Source organism: Cupressus sempervirens, chromosome 2, assembly GCF_028749045.1.
Source record: "Cupressus sempervirens isolate cs-2001-9-10 chromosome 2, ASM2874904v1, whole genome shotgun sequence".
Taxonomy (NCBI): domain Eukaryota; kingdom Viridiplantae; phylum Streptophyta; class Pinopsida; order Cupressales; family Cupressaceae; genus Cupressus; species Cupressus sempervirens.
The window spans coordinates 527,316,295-527,340,804 of NC_143119.1; the positions used below are offsets into that span (position 1 = coordinate 527,316,295).

General features: G+C 38.9%; 2 protein-coding genes across 2 annotated transcripts in view; both read left to right on the forward strand.

Moving 5' to 3' along the window:
- Positions 1 to 24,510, forward strand: part of LOC149573276 (gamma-glutamyl hydrolase 1-like) — a 168,311-nt gene that overhangs the window by 112,508 nt on the left and 31,293 nt on the right. The gene's annotated exons all lie outside the window — the stretch shown is intronic.
- On the forward strand, positions 13,388 to 18,260 carry LOC149573278 (uncharacterized). Its single transcript, XM_089812311.1, has 8 exons — positions 13,388 to 14,329; positions 14,475 to 14,773; positions 14,916 to 15,313; positions 15,411 to 15,634; positions 15,745 to 15,932; positions 16,029 to 16,637; positions 17,727 to 17,950; positions 18,159 to 18,260. Exons 1-8 carry the CDS (start codon positions 13,590 to 13,592, stop codon positions 18,258 to 18,260), a joined length of 2,784 nt encoding a protein of 927 aa, XP_089668437.1. The 5' UTR covers positions 13,388 to 13,589.

A 24,510-nucleotide genomic window follows, 5' to 3' on the forward strand; every position in this document is an offset into this window, starting at 1 on the left:
TTATGTTTGTAGAATATGCCGAGAGGCCATTAGGCCCAGGTGATTTGCCATTGGCAAGGGAGAGGATTGCATTTTCAATTTCTACCTAGATTATAGGTAAATCCAGTTTCATAGCATCATCATTAGAAATCTTCTTAGGGATAAGCTTGAGGCAATTTTGTATCTCATTTCGATTGCTGTTATTGAATTCAAAAGTAAAGAGGTCCTTGTAAAAGCTGAAGAAAACATCTTGGATGCTGTTAGGATCATTCTTAGCTTCACCATTAATCTGGACATTTTCAATCAATTCTCTTTGCTGCTTTGCTTAAATAATGTTGAAAAAATATTTGGTCCCCTTGTCACCACCCTTCATGCAGTTTATCTTGGCTCTGGTCATCTGCTCTCTAATCTTAAATTGTTGGTGATTCTTTAGCTGACATTTAATCTCAGTTATCTTGCTTTCCTGCTGAGAGTCATCACCTTTAGTTTGAAGTTCTATTTTCAATAGAATTCAGCTCACTTTATAAACATTGTTCCTCCTTGTTTTCTTCAATAGCATATTTCTTTCCAATGATTTGGTAGATCTTTCTCCAAGAATCCACTAAAATTTTCCACATAGCTCTACGATTCATGTTTGGGTTGCAAAGGTTGCAAAGACTGGTCACCATTTTGATTGCTTGTAATGTCCCCATTTTTAGCTGTTTTTTGCAGTTGGCTAGGTCAGTTCACCATCGTGACCCTTGTGAGCTGGCAGTCGGATTTGAGGGTCTTAGTTATGTGGTTATAGGCTTTCCAACAACCTATGGTGTGTTTTGGCTTCATTTGAGGGACTTACTATTTATAGTAAATCAAACTGTTGGTTTCAATGAGCTCAGTTGAGTTAGAGGAGTTATGTGATGCTCTTACTTTTTATTCCGGGCTTCCAGTTTGGGCTCTAAGAATCCTGGAGGGAGCATCTATTTATAGTAAGTCACCCTGTTAGGTTTACTCATTGTCTTTTATCATCAAGATCACTTTGGGGTTGTCAGATTTTGATTCTGATGCCTTTTTATTTGTTTTAAGAAGACGGGTGATTTATTATTATTATTCAACTAAATACGTTAAGGTTGCTATTTTTGTTAGTGTTGTTGGTTGGTCACCTCAGTATTATAGCTCGTTGGAACCGAGACAAAAAGTTTTAAACCGTGGGAACAAGAAACAGTGGTTTTGCATGTCATAATATTAAGTTATGGTGGAAAAGGTCATTTTTGGAGCCAAAAGCAATTAATAAATTATATTAATGACACTTTATTATATTTTAATGTTTTGTAGAAAAAGCTTCTTAACTGGAGTTCTTTTGAGAAACTGGTGCCATTTGGAGATTATAAATATGAGGACATTCGATGAGGAAAGCATCTAATTATTTGATTATCTTATCTTTCTTTGTTGTCTTTGTGACACTTTTGAAGTTCTGAAATTTTGTGCCCTTGCTGAAGTATAAGGGTTTGGTATCTATAACTGAAGTATTGTAGATTCAATTCTGAGATTGCTTGGTGAATTGTGCTGAGGCATATGGTTTGTCATTTCTTCTACTGTATTAACTGTTGCTAAGAAGAAGTTTATTTTTTCTTGCTGCTAGAGTTTGTTTTGGAATTTGTGAAGAGATTCACTGGAATTGTTATATCAAATTGTGTTCTGGTTAATCTGGAGTTAGTTGAGCTCCAATTTATATTTGTTGCTCGGTGTTATTTTCTATCTGCACATTGGGAGTAGCCTTTTCCAAATCTGCAGTTGCATTTATATGTTGAACTCTTTTGCTATTGTTAGTCTTCATTTCAGAGGGTTTTCAAGGCATGTCTACATCTATATATTATCTATGTAATTTCCAAATATTTGAGTTCAAATTATTATTGCAATATCTTTTGTTTTGCTACTATATTGTTGTATCAAAAATTACAAAACATCAAAAACAAAGAAATCAATTCTTCATCACAAATTTTTTGAGAGCCAATAGGACTCATTATAGTGGTGTCAAAGCTTGCTTGCAAAGTGTTTGACAAAGTGCAAACAACTAAATTCTAAAAGAAATTGGTGTTTGATGAAGTTATAACTAGTTGGGGTTATTACATTGCTCCATCACTATCTTCATTATTTAATAAGGAAGTATTTAGTTTAAAACTTGTGTTCTTTTTTTTCCTATTATCTACAGAGGAATCCAAATGAATGTAGGCATTGATCAAATGATGATCTAACATAGTAGATGGGGAGACACACATAGGGCATGACCACCTCGACTGTCAATTCAGAACACCTGATCTTCCATATATATCCTATCTAGTCAGCAATAAACTCTCTGATGTCCAACTTGGTTGTTACACCACGTATACCAAATATCAAAAAATGTCTTCTTAAGAGCTAAAGGGTCAACATTCCTTAACCTCCTCTTCAAGTTAGACTAGAAAAATTGCTCACTCCCTTTCCTACAGTGAGTATGACCCCCCTTTTTGTCTTCTTTGTAATGTTCCCATCATAAAATAAATAATTAATCAAACCTTTGTTAATGGGCCGATTGATTTAGTGTATCTTAGACCCATTTTTAATTGTTTCTATAGGTAGGTGTGGCCATCGGCTATCTTTGTAAACCCTTGAAAAGTTTTTCCGATGGGTATTTAAGCATGGCATGTAGATGGTAGTTGGTATGCGATATGGATTATATTTTCTTATATTGCGGATTCCAATTGGGATTCTCTGTTGTTCGCCATTTCGGAAGTGAAAGATCTTCCCTACTTGGCTATTCCGGTATCGGCAGGATTCAACCCTCACCCTATTTCGTTGGTGTATTACTTGGCTCGGATTTGGCAGGTCGGAGCACCACCCTTGTCTGCAAATTCAATCTATAATTCATTGCGATATAACTTCTATTTCATGTTTGATGTACCTTCTCTATATTATCTCTATGCATTTGCAATTTTGATATTTTATTCAGCATTGATTATTCCCTCGACATATATATTCACTACCGTGGACTTCACCCGCTATCCCCCTATATGACCTACCACTCACATAACTATATGACCTGAAGGAACATCTCAAATATTTGGCGTCACCGTGCAAACCCAACCTATCAGCCCCCTCAACTGCACATCTTCCATTCTCTCTACCGTATGACTATCTAGGATCACCATACATTGCCCAGACCATATGACAAACTCCACCATATGGATCCCATTGGAACTCATAGGCTATCTTTTGTTCCTTGTACTACCATCTCGACATCTCCAACGTATGGTCTACTTGTTGTTCTAGGCTGCCACCATACAAACTGCATTCCCTACCGTACGACCTTCCCTTTTCCACCACACGTCTCCTGCTTGTGACCACCATACAACCACCATTTCCTTCCCCCCCTACTTGTACAGACACTGGTATCACCTCCAAGCTCAACAGAAGTCGATTCCTAAGGAGCAATTTTGCATCGGAGGAAGGTTGTCTTTGGTCATTGTTGGAAAGGAACATTATAGTGGCATCAAAGCCAATCATCTTGCTAGCCTATGGACAATGAATGAGAGTTTATAGCTGGAAGAGAAGATCCCATTTAGTTGACAGAATGGTAGAACAAGAACCCACTGCTGTTGAACTCATGACAATATCAAGAAATCTTTCGATGAATTAGACGCAGATCAATAATACTCAACGACTTATGGGAAGAAACTCTCAGGAAATTGGCAGATAATAAAATATCCAGTGAACAAAATGGTCACAACACGGACTCGGTGTTGGGTAAGGCAAACCCACATTTGGCACGCTCTTGACCTTCCATGTCATTTTTCCCTCCATGGATGGAGGTACCACTCGAAGGAAAGAAGACAACCTTTGAGGAAGTTCAAGGATAGTTGAGAGAAGACTAGAAGAATGCAAATTTGGAGGAAGATATATCCTACAAAGATTACACAAAATTGAGAATGAGATATTCGAAAGGCAGAAATCGAGGATATTTTAACGATGATCTCAGAAGAAAGTTGAGTAAGGTATATCTGTCATCATTTGATGGGACTGGGACTATATTTTCTCAAGCATGGGTAATGAAGGCGGACACTTACTTCCATCTTAATCCAATGCCAGAAGAAGAAGCATTCAAATTTGTAGGACTACACTTGGAGGGAGTGGCACATGAATGGTGGCATCATGGCACCATCACACTAGGGCATGACCAATTAAATACTTATGCATAACTCATTGAAAGATTGATAGATCAATTTGATGGTAAAGATCTAGAACTTAATTTGAAAGAATTAGCACAACTAAGGCAAACAGGATCGGTCGACCAATACATCACAGAATTTCAGAAACTGTTTGTTTTGGTCACTAACATTTCCAAAAAGGAGATGGATAGTGCTCTTCATGGACGGACTGACGAAACCATTGATGGGTTGGGTAAAGGGTTTTAATCCTGCCACCCTTTCGGAGGCTATAAAAAAGGCGCGAAACATGGCATCATCATTGTCATCATCCTCTTGAGGTTATTTACACTCCAAACTGCCAGTATTTCAAAAGGACAAAGATAACAAACCTTTGCCGAAGAAGCCTTCATTGGATGGAGCTACTAGACAAGAGCTACGAAGGAAGAAATTATGCTTCACTTGCAAGGGACTATGGGAGCCTAGGCATAGATGCCTAAGTAAATGAAAGATACACTATATTGAAGTCGTATCTGATGATGAGGACGATCAGGAGGATCTACCCACAGTAGACAACCATTCCCACGAAGACACCGAAATGGTTAATTTGAACCGTACAGAGAGAATTACAATATTGGTACGACATGGAGGAACCGTCACCTTAGCTGGGAGCCCAAGGTTTACAGTATTTCATGTATGGGGGACCCTTTGAGACAAAGGGTCATGGTGATGCTCGATAGCAAAGCCACTCTAAACTTCATAAACTCATCTTTGGTGAAACAAAGAGGTTTATTTATTGAGACGCATGCAGGATTCTAGGTCAAGGTCGCCGAAGGGACACTTTTGCCATGTACAAACCTTGTTCCCCAACTAAATATCACCATGGCTAACCACACTGTGATAGAGGATTTCTTTATACTGGACTTGGATGATATTGAGGTTAATTTGGGCATACAGTGGATGGAGACACTTGATGAATACACTTAAAGTTTCAAATGGGTGGACTCACTTTTTGTGTTGATGTGAAGAAGGTTGTTCTCCATGGAATGGCCGATGAGGGACTGAAGGAAGTTTCAGCATGGTGGATGGCAATTTTTCGACATGATGACATTGCATGGGCTACACATTGTTTCATTTCAATGGAACCTATAAAAGGACAATAGACCCCTCACTGGGACAATAACCTTCAAAATATTTTGAGGACCCATGATAAAGTTTTTATAGACATTCCTCTTGGCATACCCCGCATCGCGGGTTTGAACACACCATCGAGTTGGAAGCCAACGCCAAACCAATTATCACCACGCTTTACTGTCATCCCAAGAAATTCAAACATGAGATCGAGAAGATGATTCAGGAATTACTCGAGAAGGGATGGATTTGCCCTAGCTTTAGACCTTTTGCATCATTAGTGGTTTTCGTGAAAAGGAAGGATGGGACAATGCGCATGTGTGTGGACTACCGTGCGCTGAATACGAAGACAATAAAAAACATATACCCTATTCCTAGGATCTATGAATTGTTGGATGAGCTATATGGGGCAATTTATTTTTCTAAAATAGATCTTTGTTCTAGCTACCATCAAATTGACATGCGGGAAGAAGACGTGGAGAAGATGACTTTCCGTTGTCACTACGGGCATTACGAGTTCCTAGTCATGCTATTTGGATTATCGAATGCACCAGCTACTTTTTAGTCTTGCATAAATCGCATCTTTAACAAACAAATTCGTAAGTACTTGTTGGTGTTCTTTGATGATATCCTTATTTACAACAAAACTTGGGAAGAACACCTAAAATGCTTGAATGAAGTCCTAGGGATCATGAAGGCTCAATCCTTGTTCACTAAGGAATCCAAGTGTGAATTCAGAATGACAGAAATATTATATTTTAGGTACGTTGTCGGCAAATATGGAGTGCAGGTCCACCAAGAGAAGATTCAAGATATCTTGGATTGGCTCCCACCAAAATCTCTCTTTGAGTTGCGTGGGTTTTTATGTCTGTGTAGTTACTACCGGAGGTTTGTAAGCAGTTTCTCTCAGCTCAGTGCACCGTTAATAGATCTAACTAAGAAAGGCTCTTTTCGATGGATTCAAAGAGCGCAACACACTTTTTATAAGTTAAAAGAAGCAATGAGCACTTGTCCGGTTCTCGCCACCATTCAATATAGAGTGTGATGCGCTCGGAGAGGGAATTGGTGTGGTATTAATGCAAGATAGACACCCTATAGCCTATGAGAGTTGAAAGCCTACAAAAGAGCAACATCTATATTGCATTTGTGACAAAGAGATGTTGGCCATTGTGCATGCACTAAACAAATTCCGACAGTATCTAGTAGGTGCCAAGTTTGTTGTTTGTACCGATCATAATAGTTTGAGATATTTTTTGGAGCAACAAGATCTAAATGAAAGACAACAAAAATGGGTAATAAGATTTAGGCTTTTGATTTCGACATTGAATATGTAAAGCGGAAGAACAATGTGGTTGTAGATGCCCTGTCAAGAAAATCTACAATCTATTTACTATCTCAGATCTTAGCTGATTGGAAAGCACACTTATTGGTGGAATATTCCAAAAACACATTTGCATGTAAGCTAATGGACGGCGGCATGCAAGATGATCGATACAAGGTGGTGGATGACATCATTTATTATAAGGATCTGATATACTTGGCGCTTGAACTAAACTGAAGCAAAAAATCTTGAAGGAAATACATGACTCACCCTTGGCCGGGCATCTAGGGTTTCTCAAAACCTATAGATAGTTTAGGGAGAGGTTTTTATGGAAGAGACTTAAAGGAGATGTATTGTAGTATGTACAGGAATGTGCAATCTGCCTACAAAACGAATCCGGACACACTTTACTGGTCGGGTTATTGCAGCCCTTACTTATACCAGAATGGACGTGGGAAAGCATCTATATGGATTTCATCACCGGACTTCCTAAAGTAAACAGGAAGGAGTATATCTTTGTGGTGGTGGATAGGTTGATGAAGTATGCACACTTCTTTGACATCCCCTTAGACTTTCAGGCAGCATAGGTAGCAGACTTATTTTTCAAAGAAGTTTTTCGTCTGCACAGATTACCTCGAAACATTGTTAGTGACAGAGATGGGCAGTTTATCAATATTTTTTGTACATAATTGTTTAGGTTGGCAGGAACAAAATTGTTGCCAAGTACAAGTTGCCACCCTCAAATAGACGAACAAACGAAGATTGTGAACAAGTGGCTAGAAGGCTACCTTCGAAACTATGTTTCAGCACAACAACGGGCATGGGTCAAATGGATGCATCTGGGGGAATACTATTACAATACCACTTATCACATACCCATCAGGATGACACCTTTCAAAGCACTATACGAGTATAAAACCCTTTCATATATCGACATGGTGCTGGGTGACAGTCATGCACCAAGGGTGAGGGACTAGCTTCAGGAACAACAAGACATCTTGAGATGCTTGAAAGAGAACTTACAAAGGGCATAGAATCAACAAAAGATGTACGTCGATAGACACTGAATCGAGAGAAGTTTTGAAGTGGGAGACTTGGTGTAAAAACCCTTGGTTTTCCTTTGCAAGTCTTGATCAGCTAATGAACAAATTTTCTTTTTTCTATTTTCAATTTCTTTAAAAAAAACTACATTTTCTGAATTGTTGCAAAGTATATGATAACGCAAGGAGAGTATTATGATCATACAAACAACTCCAAATTATGTTGGATTTTATTGTCAAGAAAGCAAGTATCTTTGAACAACTTAATTCAATTACAAACTTAAAAAAAAACCTGGTTTCTATATGTATTTGTAGGTGCCGCCAAACAACAATGAATGTGTCCAACATAGCAATGATATCCCATGGCTGCTACATCTAACTCCTAACGCAACCAGAGAGCCCACCTCCAATGTTTATTTAGATAAACCTGACCCCAATTGCAATGGCAGCAGGAAATTTTTGATGTTTGGCTTCAAACTCATCCATAGGTGGCTCATGGTATCACAAGGAATAAGCTTGATCCTTTCCTGGCCGTAATTATTGACCTCGAACACTAGCAATACCAAAACGACATCCAAGTTTGAGACTCAGTCCACACGTACTTGTAGAATTTCAATCTCAGCTGTCACTATAACCAGATTGGTCCTTCTTCAATTGCCCAATAGTGGCAATTAATTGACCTTTAGAATATCCGTCTCCCTAGACACAACGGGCATAGTAGGAGAATCAAGCGAATAACAAACCCGCTATACTTCAGCAGTGGAATAAAAATACTTCTCAGACACAATGATGACAATAGAGAATTTAAAGGATCTTAGCTATACCTCAGCAGCTAAATTGCAAGTGCAATTTTCAGAATTTCTTACCCTTATACATCAGCAAGGGCATACAGTTAAGAACCCAGGAAGAAGCCACAAAGGCACAAAATTAAATATATAATCAAGCGTGTCTTTCTCAATGAATGAGCTCTTATTTATAAGCTCCAAATGGCACAAAGTTTGCGAAATGAACTTCACTCAAGAAGCTTCCCACACACAACATTAAAACATAATAAAGTGCCATTATAAACTAATTTATTAATTGCTTTTGGCTCTGAAAATGACCTTCCACCATAACTTCAAATTCTGACATGTAAGGCCACTGTTTCTTGTTCCCATGATTTAAAACTCTTCGTCCTGGTTCCAACGAGCTATGATATTGAGGTGACCAACAACACTAACAAAAATAACAACCTCATCGTATTTAGATGAAGAATAATAATAATTCACCCGTCTTGCAAAAACAACTGAAGAAGCATCAGAATCGAAATCTGACAACACCAAAGTTGTCTTGATGATGAAAGACGATGAATGAACCTGAAAGGGTGACTTACTATAAATAGACGCTCCCTCCAAGATTTTTGGAGCTCAAACTGGAACCCCAAAATTAAAACTGAGAGGATCCTCCAACTCCTCTGAGTCAAGTGAGCTCATTGGAACCAACAGATTGACTTAATATAAATAGTATGTCCCTCAAACAGACCCAAAACACACCATAGATTACTGAAAAGCCTATAACCACACAACTAAGACCATCAAATCCTATTGTCAGCTCATGAGGGTCACGGTGAACTAACTTGGCCAACTGCAGGAACCTGCTAAAAATAGGGACATTACGGTCCTCCCTCCCTAAGATTGCTTGTCCCCAAGCAATCTTGGAGCAAAATGAACATCACAATCCACCTGAATCCCAAATGTAAAACTGTGTACTATCTCTGTTGTGTACAGACAACTCCTGTAGCACCAACACCCAAATAACAAACATCAACATTAGAATCATCTGAAAACTGACCTGAGGCGCTGATGAAGGCAACAACTCATCGAAACTCAACCCAACTGAAATACCAACTCTGTCCACACCTGAGTCCCCATAAAACTAGTACTCACACCCAACTGCATTGTGGACATGGTAATAACCATAGGTACCTGAAATACTACCACCAACTCCAACCTCTGCCAAACTATCTTGGTGTGTAGATACTTGTAAGGGGTCTTATTTGCAGTTATCAATCCCATCTGCAAAAGATGGTGCTAAACCATCTCATGATGGATGGCATGAAACTAGAGCCAATCCACACCGACGTGAAACCAAGTCTTCTACCTATGGTTCAAAAGAAAAATGATGAGCACTGCTCATAGTGTAATGCCGATAAAAACTCTCAATTTTTGTCAAGGGGTCATCATCATCATACTGGGAATTAGAAGATGGCTCTAATCTTTGACTCCATACTATTGGTTGATTTTGGGCAACCCTCTCAAAAAACCCAACCTCAAAATCCCTGTGGGGAAGCATAGTAGACAGAGTCTCTACAATCTTTCCCACTAACCTTTGAATAGCACGAGAGCCTTGGATGAGAGTACCCTTAGACACTCTAAATGAATCCTCCCTCATATCTAAACTCTCCAATAGATACTCCATGAAGGACTGTGTGTAGTAGAAATTATATGTGGAAGCATCCACTTGCTCCCCCGCAACCCATAGCTGATCCCTCTAAAAATGTTGCACTACCAACTGTCTAGTGCTATCAACTATATGAGACGAAGAAATAGATTCACTTCTAGCAGAAGGAAGCAAATCAGCATAAGAGCCCAACTCCCCTGATACTCTCATCTCCTCCGTACCTATTGCACCCATATCTTGGACCGATGTGTCAGCCACATCATCATGCCCATCATCCCCAACCATAGAAGAAAACTCACCACCAACCACAATATACAACTCAACTGGATCTGGGGCTGGTGTGGTCCAAACATGCTCCAACTCCACGGTCACCTCATCCAGTCGTGATTGTGACTCTTGAAGTGCCCATTGAGTACACTGAAGAGAGTCCACAGTCACCTCAAGCTCTTGGGTGAGCTCCACAACCTCCTCCTCTTTCTCTAACAATGTCTCATGACAGGTGCTTCCCCACTCCAGAAGGTAATCTCGGTCAACAACTAGCTTCTAGTAATTATGCTTCAAGATCCTGACAGCCTCTCGAAGTGCATGAACCTCTTCTAGAGACAGAGTACTATCACTGTGCTCATCAGACATAGGAGCACCCGAAGATGTAGCTAGCATCTGACAGACATCATCATGCTACCCAAGAGCTAAAGAAATGCCACTTTCACCCACCTTCAGTTGACTGGTCACATGATGCCTCTGTAACCCCTGACTCCTACACAAGCTCTCTATCACACTAATTGCACTGTGATAGGAAACTGAACTAGAATTGCCCACCTCAAGCTCACTCATATGTGTGCTATCATCCTTGCAAAATTCCACATCCGAGATACAACTACTATGTACCTCAACCAACTCCTCATCTGAAGAAATGGAAGCCCTTGCAATATCAATCTCCTCGCATGTCTCAGCTTCCACCTCAATAGTAAAATCTTGCAAACATTGATCTTGAGATCTATCCAAAAACTCCTTGGAGTCATCACCCAATATTTGACAAGGGGTATCATACCCAGTGTAGCTCATAGCATCATCGAATGGATAATTAGATGTGTCCATACTATCTGCATCCACATCTCCCAATAAAGCCTCAACTGCTAACACTTGACTTTGCATACATGACTCAACATCAAGCTGTGAATCAATAATACTAGAACATGAACCCACATCTAGTAACTCCACTGTAACACCTAGATCATCAACATCACAATTGGGTGACTCCATACATGCCTCGGTCCCACCTAAGGAAGCAATTGCCTCATGCACTGGAGCAACACTACAATAGCTGACATATAAGTCTCTAATAACAACTCCCTCCTCGGGAGTGTCTGAACAGTTAGTGACAACTACATCAACCACCTTTGAACTAATCATATTGACTACTCTGGGAGCTTCAACCTACTAAAGCTTAGTGCTGCTATCCATCATGGGCACATTCACATGTCCTTGCGAAACTAGTCCATCATCAATACTGCGGATAGGACTAGCAGGTGTCGTACTAAATAAAGGAACATCAACATCATGGACACCTGTAGGGAAAAACTCAAGCTTCCTCCCTTGTAACCTCAATGTTGGCCTTCTAAAGGCAAAAACCATATACCTCATTGGCCTCTCAATTGTCGGTGGATTCGAAAAACTCTTCGCCAACCTCTGTTGATGAAGCTTAAGTTTCTCCATACTCTCCTACAAGGCGTTCATTTTTATGCTAACTTCCTCATTACTCCATTGACTTCTAGAACTGCCAGTATTATGTCTAGCCATAGGTAGAGAAGTTAAAGTGCTGGTCACTCTAGGAATCGGATCTGGAAATCTTCAAAGTCGGCATCGAACAAAATAAAAACCGAGCTCAATTCCTGCAGGCTAGCAGGAAACCGCTTTGATACCACTGTAAAAACCCTTGGTTTTCCTCTGCAAGTCTTGATCAACTAATGAACAAATTTCCGTTTTTCTATTTTCAATTTCTTTAAAAAAAACTAGATTTGCTAAATTCTTGCAAAGTATATGATAACACAAGGAGAGTATTATGATCATACAAACAACTCCAAATTATGTCGGATTTTATTGTTAAGCAAGCATCTTTGAACAACTTAATTCTGTTACAACCTTTAGAAAAAACCTAGTTGCTGTATGTATTTGTAGGTGCTGCCAAACAACAATGAATGTGTCCAACGTAGCAATGATATCCCATGAGTGCTACCTCTAACTCCTAATGCAACCAAAGAGCCCACGTCCAATGTTTATTTAGATAAACCTGACCCCAATTTCAACGACAGCAGGAAATGTTTGACGTTTGGCTTCAAACTCATTCCACAAATGGCTCACGATATCACAAGGAATAAGCTTGGCCGTTTCCTGGCCATAATTATTGACCCCGAACACTAGCAATACCAAAACGGCATCCAAGTTTGAGACTCAGTCCACATGCACTTGCAAAATTTCGATCTCAATTGTCACTATAACCAGATCGGTCCTTCTTTAATTGCCCAACAGTGGCAATTAATTGACCTTCAGAATATCCATCTCCTTAGACACAGTGGGCACAGTAGGAGAATCAAGCGAATAACAAATCAACTATACTTCAGCAGTGGAATAAAAATACTTCTCAGATACAGTGATGATAGTAGAGAAGTTAGACAATCTTAGTTATACCTCAACAACAATTTTCAGAATTTTCAACCCTTATACATTAGCAAGGGCATATAGTTAAGAACCCAGGAAGAAGCCACAAAGGCAAAAAGTCAAATATATAATCAATCGTGTCTTTCCCAATGAATGAGTTCTTATTTATAAGCGCCAAATGGCACAAAGTTTCCCAAATGAACTTCATTTAAGAAGCTTCCCACACACAACATTAAAGCATAGATTTAAAACTCGCCGAGTTTTCTAGCTCGGCGAGTTTTTAACTAGTTAACTCGCCGATTTAAAAACTCGGCAATCTGGTAAAAACTCGCCGAGTAATCGGCGAGTACTCGGCAAGTTTTTCCTAAAAACTCGCGATTTACTGGTGAACGCGGCCTGTGACGGATTTAAGCGGCAGTGAGTGTGTTTTTTCTCATTCTTTCTTGTATTTGCATTGTTTAGAACCTTGAGGAGTGAAGAGAAGAAGGTTTGGAGGCATTCTTGGTTGATTGCAAGTGATTCAAGGCGGATTTGAGTGGATTGTAGAGGATTCTAACCGATTTTAGAAGACAAATTTCTTTCCAGGTATGTTCATCTTATCATAGTTTGAAAACTGTTTATAGTTTTATAACAAATGTTCTTTTGTTTTTGTTGTTTTTTGTAAATGTTTTCAAATCATTTAAAATCATTTTGGATCATTTGAAACCCTAGCTTCTAAGGATATGGTTGAAGTTTGTTGTTTGCTAAGGATATGGTTCAAGTTTGAAGTTTGAATCATTTGAAACCCTAGCTTCTAAGTTCTAACTTTGTTTATTCATTTCTCTATATATTTATGTGTAGGGCAGCGGTCAACCATTAAAAAAAATGACAAACCCACAAGAAGAGTGGCCACAAACACCATGCCCATCTGGATATATAGGCACTCGGCCTAAAAATGCAAGAGATAAGGCATGGCGGTATGCCTATGAAGCTCCAAATCCAAATGATATTGGGAAGGTGATATGCATTCCCTGTGAGAGAATTATTTCTGGAGGCATAACCCGCCTCAAATACCACCTTGCAGGCATAAAGAAACATGGCTCAAATCCTTGTCTCAAGGTAACTGATGAAGAAAAAAGATTCATCCATGCCCTACTTGCAGCTGCTGAAGAGAAAAAATTGAATAGGGAGAGGGCAAAAATAGCTATGAGGGCAGCCATAGCTGAATCTGAAGGAGCTCCTTTTGATATGCAAGAGGAAGAAGAAGCACTTGAGAACATACCAGGATCTCTTCGTGGCCCACGGATCCGCAAACAAAATTTCTCTTTTACCTGTTCCACTTCTTCTACATCTCCTACTTCTTCATCATCACCATCCAGATCCCCATCAGGGATAGGTGGTTATTTTGTGCCCAGGAACACACCTGGAGCACAACCATCATTAGAGGGCACTGCATGGTTTAAGGAGGTGCATGAGCAAACTGATATTGCAGCAGCTGATTTTTGGTTTTTCAACAATATCTCAATGAATGCCGCTGATAGTCCCTATTGGGTCAATATGGTGAATGCAATGACAATATCAGGCAAAGGGTACAAGCCGCCTAATCGCAAGGATATGAGTGGAAGGTTAGTATTTTACTATTTAGTAATTGTAAATAATTGAGATTCACTTTAGTTCATTGTTATATTTTAAATCTTAATTGTTATAACTTATTTCTTAATTTTTTACTAACACTTACACTTTATTTAATATTACACTTAAATTTTGTAGGTTGCTTGACAAAGCGGTTGGTAGGGCAAGATTGTTGATAGAAGACCAAAAGAAAGAGTGGAAGAAGTATGGCTGCACCATTTTATCTGATGGGTGGACAGATGGAAGAAGTAGAACCATTATTGACTTCTTGATTGGTTGCAAAGATGATGTGGTGTTTTGGAAATCTGTCGATGCCTCCAACAAAGTGAAAAATGCAGCCACATTGGCTTTAATGTTGGAGAATGTTGTCATGGAGGTGGGAATAGAGAATGTGGTGCAAATAATCACAGATAATGCAGTAGCATATGTGGCAGCAGGTAGATTTAATTTTTTATATTTGAATCAATATGAATCATGAATGTAATGCTATGGTATTATTCAATTTAGATTTGATGTAATTTGTAAATACTAAATATGGAAAGTTTGTTACTGATTATTGATTTTTTGCTAATCTTTTAGGTAGAATCCTCCAAGAGAGGCATCCCACACTTTTTTGGTCACCTTGTGCAGCACATGTCCTTGACCTTCTTTTGGAAGACATAGGAAAACTTGATTGGGTGAGTCCAGTTGTGGAAGATGCTAGGCGAGTCACGAAATATATCTATAATCACCCATGGGTTCTCAGTTTGATGAGAAAAGCCACTAAAGGCAAAGATTTGATAAGACCTGCTATGACAAGGTTTGCAACGGTCTTCTTGACGTTGCAAAGTATTCTTGACCACATATTGGCTTTGAAGCAAATGTTTGTGTGTGCTGATTGGGTTGCTTCACCTTACTCAAAGAAGCCCGAAGGAGAAGCTATGGCACGAATAGTCTTTGATGATAGCTTTTTTGCAAAGGCTAAGGAGATTGTGGAGGTAACTTCATTATATTTTTAGTGTATTCAAGTTTCATTTTCAATTCATAACTTACTATGTTATTAACTAATTTGTATTTTTCAAATTTCAAATGTAGATGTCTCTGCCCCTGGTTCTAGTCTTGCGCACATGTGATGGGCAGCAATCCCCATTGGGAGGTCTTTATGAGGCCATGGATAGGGCGAAAGAGGCTGTTAGAAGTTACTATCACGGGGACAGTCTCAGATTTGACCCCATTTGGGAAATAATTGATAGGAGGTGGAACAATATGCTCCACCAACCTATTCATGCAGCAGGCTACTTCCTCAATCCCAAATTCAGGTACTATGATAATTGATTGTCCTTGAAGTTGAGATTTTAATAAGTCTTTATTTTACTTTACTTTTTAAGGTTGTGTAGTAAGACTTGATATCATTTTCTATTTGTTTTAGGGCTGATGATTCCTACTCAGATCCTAATGGAGAGGTCATGGAAGGTCTCTCTAAATGCATTGAGAGAATGATATCAAGTGAAGAGGAGAGAAACCTTATTGTGACCGAACAACAAATCTATGTGGAATCAAGGGGTCCTTTGTTCTCTTCTATGCTAGCAAAGAGAGCAAGATCTACTCAAGCACCAGGTAAAGCGTCAAACTTTAAAACTTTTGCTAATTGATAAGTTGTGCTTCTGGTTTTGTTTTTTATTGCTTTATAACTTTTTAAATTTTGTTTTGCAGATGCTTGGTGGGCAAGTTGGGGTGGCAATACCCCCAATTTAAGGAAATTTGCTCTCAGAGTCCTATCCCAACCTTGTAGCTCATCCCATTGTGAGTGCAATTGGAGCTTATTTGAGTCCATCCATACAAAGAAAAGAAACAGAATGACTCAAAAACGGCTTAATAACCTTGTTTATGTGCACTATAATCTTAAGTTGCGCATAAAAAAGTCACAGCTGTTAGAACTACCTGGTCCGCTTGATCTAGATGAGATAGATCCTTATTCTGATTGGACAGCACAGGAGCCAAGTCCATTGTTTACACCAGATGAGATCGCTGATTTGGAGAGACAGGCCATGGAGGGGGAGGCTGACACTGATTTTCAGTTCACTATGGATGACATTGAGGATGAGGACGAGGATGATGATGATTCAGGCGAGGATCAGGCATTACCATTAGGAGGAGATGCATCCTCTTCTAGGATGCCGAGCCAGTCAGTAGGGATGTCGAGCGAGGGGGCACAGCCACAGAGTTCACAGTCACGTAGCTCACGCCCTATCCCAGTGCAGGGCACTTCTTTTGGACTAGACCCCCTCGCTTTCCTGCTAGTGCAAGTGGAAAGAGGAAGATGTGATTGACATTGCATTGATGTTTTTAGACTTTTAGTATTTACTTCTAGTTTGACAGATTGAAACTATTTAGTAATTTACTATTTTGCTTCCTACCATGAGCATTCTGCATGAGAATGCAATTTTGTACGCATTAGCATTTATATATATCTAAACTTTGTTTCTTTCTTTTGTATTGTCTTTAATTAACTTATTAGATGCATCTTCTCATTAAATTTTGCAAAATAAATGTATTTTTAATTAAATTTCAGCGGTTTTTTAAGTTCCCGAGTTTTTCCCGAGTTTTTTTTTTTAAATCGCCGAGTTTTTCCCGATTAAACTTTTGGGGGGCTTGGCGAGTTTTTCCATTTGGCGAGTTTTCCAACTATGCATTAAAGCATAATAAACTGCCACTATAAACTAATTTATTAATTGCTTTTAGCTCTGAAAATGACCTTTTTCACCATAACTTCAAATTCTGACACTAAGACCACTGCTTCTTATTCCCATGATTTAAAACTTTTCGTTCCGGTTCTAATGAGATATGATATTGAGGTGACCAACTAACAACACTAACAAAAATAGCAACCTCATCGTATTTGGATGAATAATAATAATTCATCCATCTTCCAAAAACAACTGAAGAAGCATCATAATCAAAATCTGAGAACACCAAAGTGATCTTGATGATGAAAGACAACGAATGAACTTGACAGGGTGACTTACTATAAATAGATGCTCCCTCCAAGATTCTTAGAGCCCAAACTGGAACCCCAAAATTAAAACTGAGAGCATCCTCCAACTTCTCTATGTCAACTGAGCTCATTGGAACCAACATATTGGCTTACTATAAATAGTAAGTCCCTTAAATGGAGCCAAAACACACCATAGGCTATTGGAAAACCTATAACCACACAACTAAGACCCTCAAATCTTACTGTTAGCTCATGAGGGTCGCGATGGTAAACTAACCTCGCCAACTGCAGGAACCTGCTAAAAATGGGGACATTACACTTGGTTTGTCTTAAACTCCAACCATACAAGTAGTTCTCATTGAAGGAAAAAGGGAAAGAAAAATTGAGGACACGGTTTTATGGCCCTTATCATGTAGCTCGCCGCATTGGTGAAGTCATCTATGAGCTGGAACTTCCAGAAGAAAACCACATTTATAACATTGTTCGTGTCTCCTGCCTGAAGAAAGTTGTGGGACATAACATCACAATAATTGCAAACCTTCCGACGCTCAATGAAGAAGGGAAGCTCATATTGGAACCGACTGAGATCATTGATGTATGTGAGATGACCTTGCGGAACCGTTCTTTGAAGGAATACTTGGTACAATGGAAACACTTACCGTTGGATGACATGACTTGGGAGGGTGAACACATTTTGTAGCATCCGACATTGCATTTTCTTGAGGACAAGCAAAGTATGGATGGGAGGACTGTAAAGTTCCCATCATAAATAAATAATTAATCAAACCTTTTTTAATGGGCCAATTGATTTAGTATATCTCGGACTGATTTTTTTATTGTTTCTGTAGGTAAGTGTGGCCGTTGGCTATCTTTGTAAAGCCTTGGAAAGTTTTTTCGAAGGGTATTTTGAGCACGACATAGATGTAGTAGTTGGTATGCAATTTGGATAATATTTTCTTATATTGCAGATTCTAGTTGGGATTCTTTGTTCGCCATTTCAGAAGTGAAAGACCTTCCCTACTTGGGTATTCCAGTTTTGGTGGGATTCATCCCTCACCCTATTCTGTTGGTGTATTACTTGGCTCGGATCTAGCAAGTTGGAGCACCACCCTTGTCTGCAAATTTAATCTATAATTCATTGCGATATAAGTTCTATTTTATGTTTGATGTACCTTTTCTATATTATCTCAGTGTGTTTGCAATTTGGATATTTTAATATTCCCATCATAAAATAAATAATTAATCAAACCTTTATTAATGGGTCGATTGATTTAGTCTATCTTGGACCCATTTTTTATTGTTTCCGTAGGTAGGTGTGGCCGTCGACTATCTTTGTAAACCCTCAAAAAGTTTCCTCGACGCGTATATAAGCACAACATGTAGATAGTAGTTGGTATGCGATTTTAGATTATTTCTTTGTATTGCGAATTCCTGTTGGAGTTCTGGATCGTTCGCCATTTCAGAAGTGAATGATCTGCCCTATTTGGCTCTTGTGGTTTCGATGGGATTCAACTCTCATCCTATTCCATCACTTCATTTCCTGGCTCGGATGTGGCAAATTAGAGCATCATTATTGTTATAAGTTACACAATTTCTGGAATATATTCGTGTTCGGACTACATTCATATATATTATTGTTTGTGTATTGAAAAGTGTGTTCGACTATCTCCAGCATATTGTTTCCACTCCAACTTCACCGTACGTTACTAGACTCTCACAATGTCCAACTTACTACTTACGGCCAGTCTGTCATCACCCATACATTGTACAGCCTGTCTGTCCTTACCAAACACTGTACGGCTAGTTTACCATACAGCCAGTCTGTCCTCATTCCACACACCATACGACTAGTTTGGATCCCACCTAAAAACACCATACAAAACTAACATTGTATGAACATCTACACCTGTGCACCATATGGTCACTTGGATTGGTGGCTAGCAGCATTGGGAAGGGAGCAATCACCAGATTCATACACTAACAATCCAACTATGGGAGGGAAGTTGACAAGGAAACATTACACGTCTCTGCAGTGCATAACTTTATTGATTATATTAGACACAACCATCATTGTTTTTGCAATGACTTACTTAGAGATTAGAGATGGCAACCATATCGCTGTAGCGATATCATTTTTAGACATTGCATATATTAAGTGACTTTATCAGAAACAAGAAGCATTGATAACTATTGTCTGTTCAATCATTCTATCACTTCAAGTAATAAGAGATATTTGTCAATGTATGAATCTCAACTGCATATCAAGTTTTCCAATTATCGGTATCAAGATTCACAGTTGTATAACAAACATTATAATTATAAAGATATTGTCATTTTGCACTAAATATATATTATAGTCGCATTGTTATTTCATTGTCTTCTGTCATATACATCAATTCATATTATGTTAATATAGCTAGAAAGGGAGATCATAGTGATTGTCCTTGCATAGCCAAAAAGGGGACATTACATGGTTGCCAAGAGGAAAACAACCACCAACTAATCGACACTTATAACTATCCAAGGATGATGAAACATTAATACATAGTTGGATAATCCATATTATTGAAACATAATAACACAACCTTTTTTGTTAGAGAGCCCATCTGTGGTCTAGTGGTGAACTAGGGTGACCTCCATATAGGAGGTCTTAAATTCCTCTCTCACCTACTAGTATATGTGGCTTCGCCCACTTTGCCTAAAATACAGTCTTTTTTGTCAAGTACACACACATGACTAATAACCTAACTTGTGATTTTGATGGATTCTTTGCTTGTGACCCAATAGTAATCTACCCAAGTGAGGTTATGTTTATACATTTTGTTCGTAATTTCTAAAAAAAATAGCAATTTTTCTTTGCTTGGCATTTGCCAATTGGCATGTGACCTTTTACAAATTGGTGAACTTCGAAGTTAAAAACTCCCACAACAATAATATTTGGCCTTAGCCTCAATTTTTTCATGTCCTTTATGCTCGGAAGTTCCAACTTCTACAACTTGGGTCTAGTGTTTTCACCCTTGTGTATTTTCAAGTGTTTCATAACAACGATTGTTCTTTGATTGGTATATAAAGTTGTTATTTTGATCGATGCTTTCTTTTGTGCCCTTCAAGTTGCTATCTACTTGACCCAACTAGCTATGCTTCCTCAACATAATTTGTCTCTTATACCAATATTGTCCAAACTTGAAGAAATAAGATTTATTGGGTGGAAATTTTGTAAGTCACTATGATGACAGCTGACAAAATTATAGATGTTTTGCAATTATTAGTTTTTAGGATCAATTGCAAGATAGTGGTTCTAACCACAACATGTGAGACAAAGTCTTGCCTACTTCTTAGGGAAGGCTTCCCCCTCTTATTTCTAGTGGATTCAACAAAACACCTAGTTACTATTTACATTAAGCTAAATTAGGGCAAGACATTCATCATTCTTTGTTATCTCGGAATAGATGTTACTATTGCAATACAATCTTAAAGCAATCGTGTAATTTACTTACAAAGTATTTGTTGGAGCAATAATCCCGATAAACAAATGATTAGATGTAAGATAAACCTTTAGCATACTAGCATTTTATGTAATCGAGAAGCTCATGAAAGCGCAGGGTCTTTCCATGACTCCTAAGATTTTAAGGACAAGAAATGAAACACATCTGCAGCTCAAAGTCTCCAACACATATTTCACCTCTCATGCATAGACAAAGAAAACGAAGCAGCACAAAGTCTGCAAGCTATTCCTTTGCTTGAGTATTAGATTTGAAAAGCCACTTAAAGTCTACAAGACCAAATCTAGAACTAGATTATAACTTTAAACACAATATGCAATTCAAAGTCTGCAAGATTGAGTTCAAATCCCTCTTGAAAAAAAGCATAAAACTCACAATCAACTCAGGAAAATGTTGTCACATCACAGTTTAGATTGATACAAAGTCTCAAAGCAACCTGCCTTTTTTATTAAAACAATTTAATTTACATCCAAGCTCAAAATCTTAGAGTGCATATAGAAACTAGCAGAGTTTTCTTGCACTACCAAAAGATGAAATTTACTATTAGGCTCCCTTCTATATGGGTCTTAAGGCATCCTAGGATACATTAATGAGGGGCTGAGTGAGAAAGGTAGGAGAAACCGAACAAACTTATACCTATTCCCTAACTAACCTTGACTTATTCAAACTACAAGTCTTAATGTACATGACCTGTAACTTGATTGCATGCAGTGACTTTGCAGGTGCAAAGATCACTTGCTTACAACTTGTTTCTCAATTACATGTATTTTTTCAATAAAAAAATTACAAAATGCATGATGAAAATAAACTGCCTGGCAAGACACAACTCCTACACCATCCTTTTTCGATCTTCAGGTTGCTACAAGATGCTTAATGATTGATTTGGTGAAAACATCTTCGAGCAAGAACTTGCATTTTGGATCATTCAACATCACAAAACATCTTTTCAACATTTTTCTCTATCTCTATCTTGAAAGCATCTAAACCCGCAATCATTCCATTGCTCATCTTTTTCCTTGTATGGATCAAACATGTGATTGTGCTTGCCTTGTGCCACTCTAAGAGTCTTGGAATCTATTTGCAAAGTACGGCCAATTCCATGATCTGTTGATTGGGTAGATCATACGGGTAGAGAGGAGAAATCACAAATCTTTCTTCCAAGCTAGAACTATGCATATTTGGAGCTAAGCATGTTGGACAGTCAAACCTTGATGGAAAATGGAAGGAATTGACTATTAAAATGGGGAAATAGATGAATTACAGGTTTTTCTTGAGCACTGTAGGTAATGAAATGCAAGTATTTGATATGGAAATGAGATGCAAGTGTGTATATATACAGGTGGGGGTACTTCTTACTTATAAATAGGGTTTTTAAATTGAATTACACATCATTTTGGGATGGTTTTCTGTAGGGTGGAAATATCACTCAAGTTTCATGGATACAGAGATATGCTAATCACATAGAATAGTTCAATTGATACATATGAAATAAAACCTAACATACACCATTCATACCACAATACCAGTAGGCAAGGATATGATTCCTTTATTAATACCAAAAACCAACATACGTACAATACCAATGTTCCAGATTTTTATAGAAGAGTCGGTTAGTTGGAAACCAACCAACGCATTTCCTCACCACCTAACTACCCAACCCAGCTAGCTTTAACAAGTACTAACATAATAGTTACTTTATTTCGACTACATCTACCCCCCCAAAAAAAGTTGTCTTCCAAACGACTGTAGAACATGAAACCAAAAAAAAAACTGTGACTTCAAGAGGAAGGATGGGAGGAAATCCTTGTGCTCAGAGTTCCCCTTAGCCGTTGCAGGTCTCGCTCAGCTATCTTTTGCTTTGTCGGAACGTCTTGCAATTCCCGTAATGCATCCATCTTTTTTGTTTTTGCAGCAGCGACCTTGCTCTCCAATTTGCCTTTTTCTTTGTTCCAGTCTTCCTACATAGCAACCTTCTCCGTTGCCACTACAGTTGAAGACTCTTCCTTTCTAGCCCCCAAACTTTAGCTAGGTGTTTTTCCTTTTGAAGTTAAAAAAAAATTCCCTGAAAGGCAACCTCCATTGCTGTCAGCACCTCTATGAGAGGCAATTGTTCTCGTCCCATGGAAATGATAGAGCTGCCCATCCATGTAGTCGCCATCTCCTCCTCTGAATAGCCACCTTGTTCCAGTAGTCCCTAATCTGCATGACAGTCAGTCTACATAAAGGTGGCCAAGGCCTCTGTTGCCTTGATGATAGTTTCCAGATTCTGAGCCCTGGCCTGCTCCATAGTCTTCTGAGTAGATTACTCCATGGCATGAAGCTCAGCGAGGAACAGTTCGGCCTTGATTGCAAAAGAGGTTGTGTTTGGTGGTTCCCCGTGCTCACTTTGTATCTCAACCTACTCCTCAACAGCTGTCTCTATGGGTGAAGACGCCATGCGTTCCTCTTCAAGTAACTTGTCCACTTCCTCTAGGATGGTATTAATCACATCTGCACCAGCTAGTGTCACCATGCTACTCTAGGTGTGAACGTTTCCAGTTTTCTCCTCTCCTCCTAGTTGTACCACAAAAGCAATTGGATGGACTACTTCAGGACCAAGAGGTGTTTGTAACCTCACTTTATGGGCACACTTTGTATGACACCTCAAATCCATGACTTTAGTACAGGAGGGCTGTTCAAAATTGAGTAATGCCATCTTTGGAACTGATAACCTAGAAGCCCCCCATGTCGGAATTTTTTGCCTGCTACCTGTTCCTTCCTTAACTTCCGCTTGATTTGGGTTAGAAGTATCTGCTGCCTCAACTCCGTCGGAATCACTAAGTGGTTTCTGGTAAAGTTCAGGAGGTTCTGCTACCCCGGCCAGAAGTGGTCCCTCTGTGGGGGGTAAAAACGTCACTGCTTGTGGAGTCCCCTGCAGATGACTTAGTTGGATCTCCGCCTCCTGTGAGTTAGAGGAGGATGAATCCATATCGCTGCCTTTTGGTTCTAAACTTTCATCATCCTCTTCCTCTTTTGCTTCTTTGATCACTACGATTTATTTCGGTTTCTTTTTCTTAGGTTCACCTCCATTGTGGGATCCCACGTCCACGGTATCCAGATGGAACCAATAGGTCATAGCTGGCTTGTAAAGTTCCCTTCTGCTAGCTGGTACCAGTGTCCCCTGGTGTTCGCTACTCCATGAATTCTCGAAGCCTATCAGAAAGAAATTTAGCCCAGTTATATGTCTGCCCTTTGTATAATCCCTCCCCTGTAGGTAACATCTAGAGGGCAATGTCAGAAGTACGGCTGCCCACAGTGAGCTTTCTTTTAACCAAATCTACCACACAGCGCCATTCCTCATTTGCTATGACGATTTTCTTCAGACCCCGACTGTTCTTCAAGATTCCTTCCCATTCTAGGCTTGTAAGATCCCTTTGGCATATTAATTTCAACCATTTTTTCTTGTCTTCTACCGTCATAGAATTTTTTTCCACTTCTTGCCCTCTATTAGGAATTCCGAAAACCCTACTTATTTCTTCTGCCGCATAAGAAACTGTCACCTGTTGCTGGAAATGTTGTACTGTAGATTTATGACTGATTTCTCATACCCTGTGACTAAATTTCATAATATAGACAAGAACTCTTCTAATTCAAAAATGGGCATGAAAATGATTTTATCTACCTCTGCTATACATAATGCTTTCTTTAGAGGATGGTC

Coding starts and splice junctions, on each gene's coding strand:
- LOC149573278 (XM_089812311.1), top strand. CDS start 13,590: ATGACAAACCCACAAGAAGAGTGGCCACAAACACCATGCCCATCTGGA. Junction 14,330..14,474: donor CGCAAGGATATGAGTGGAAG/GTTAGTATTTTA, acceptor TAAATTTTGTAG/GTTGCTTGACAAAGCGGTTG. Junction 15,933..16,028: donor AAGATCTACTCAAGCACCAG/GTAAAGCGTCAA, acceptor TTTGTTTTGCAG/ATGCTTGGTGGGCAAGTTGG.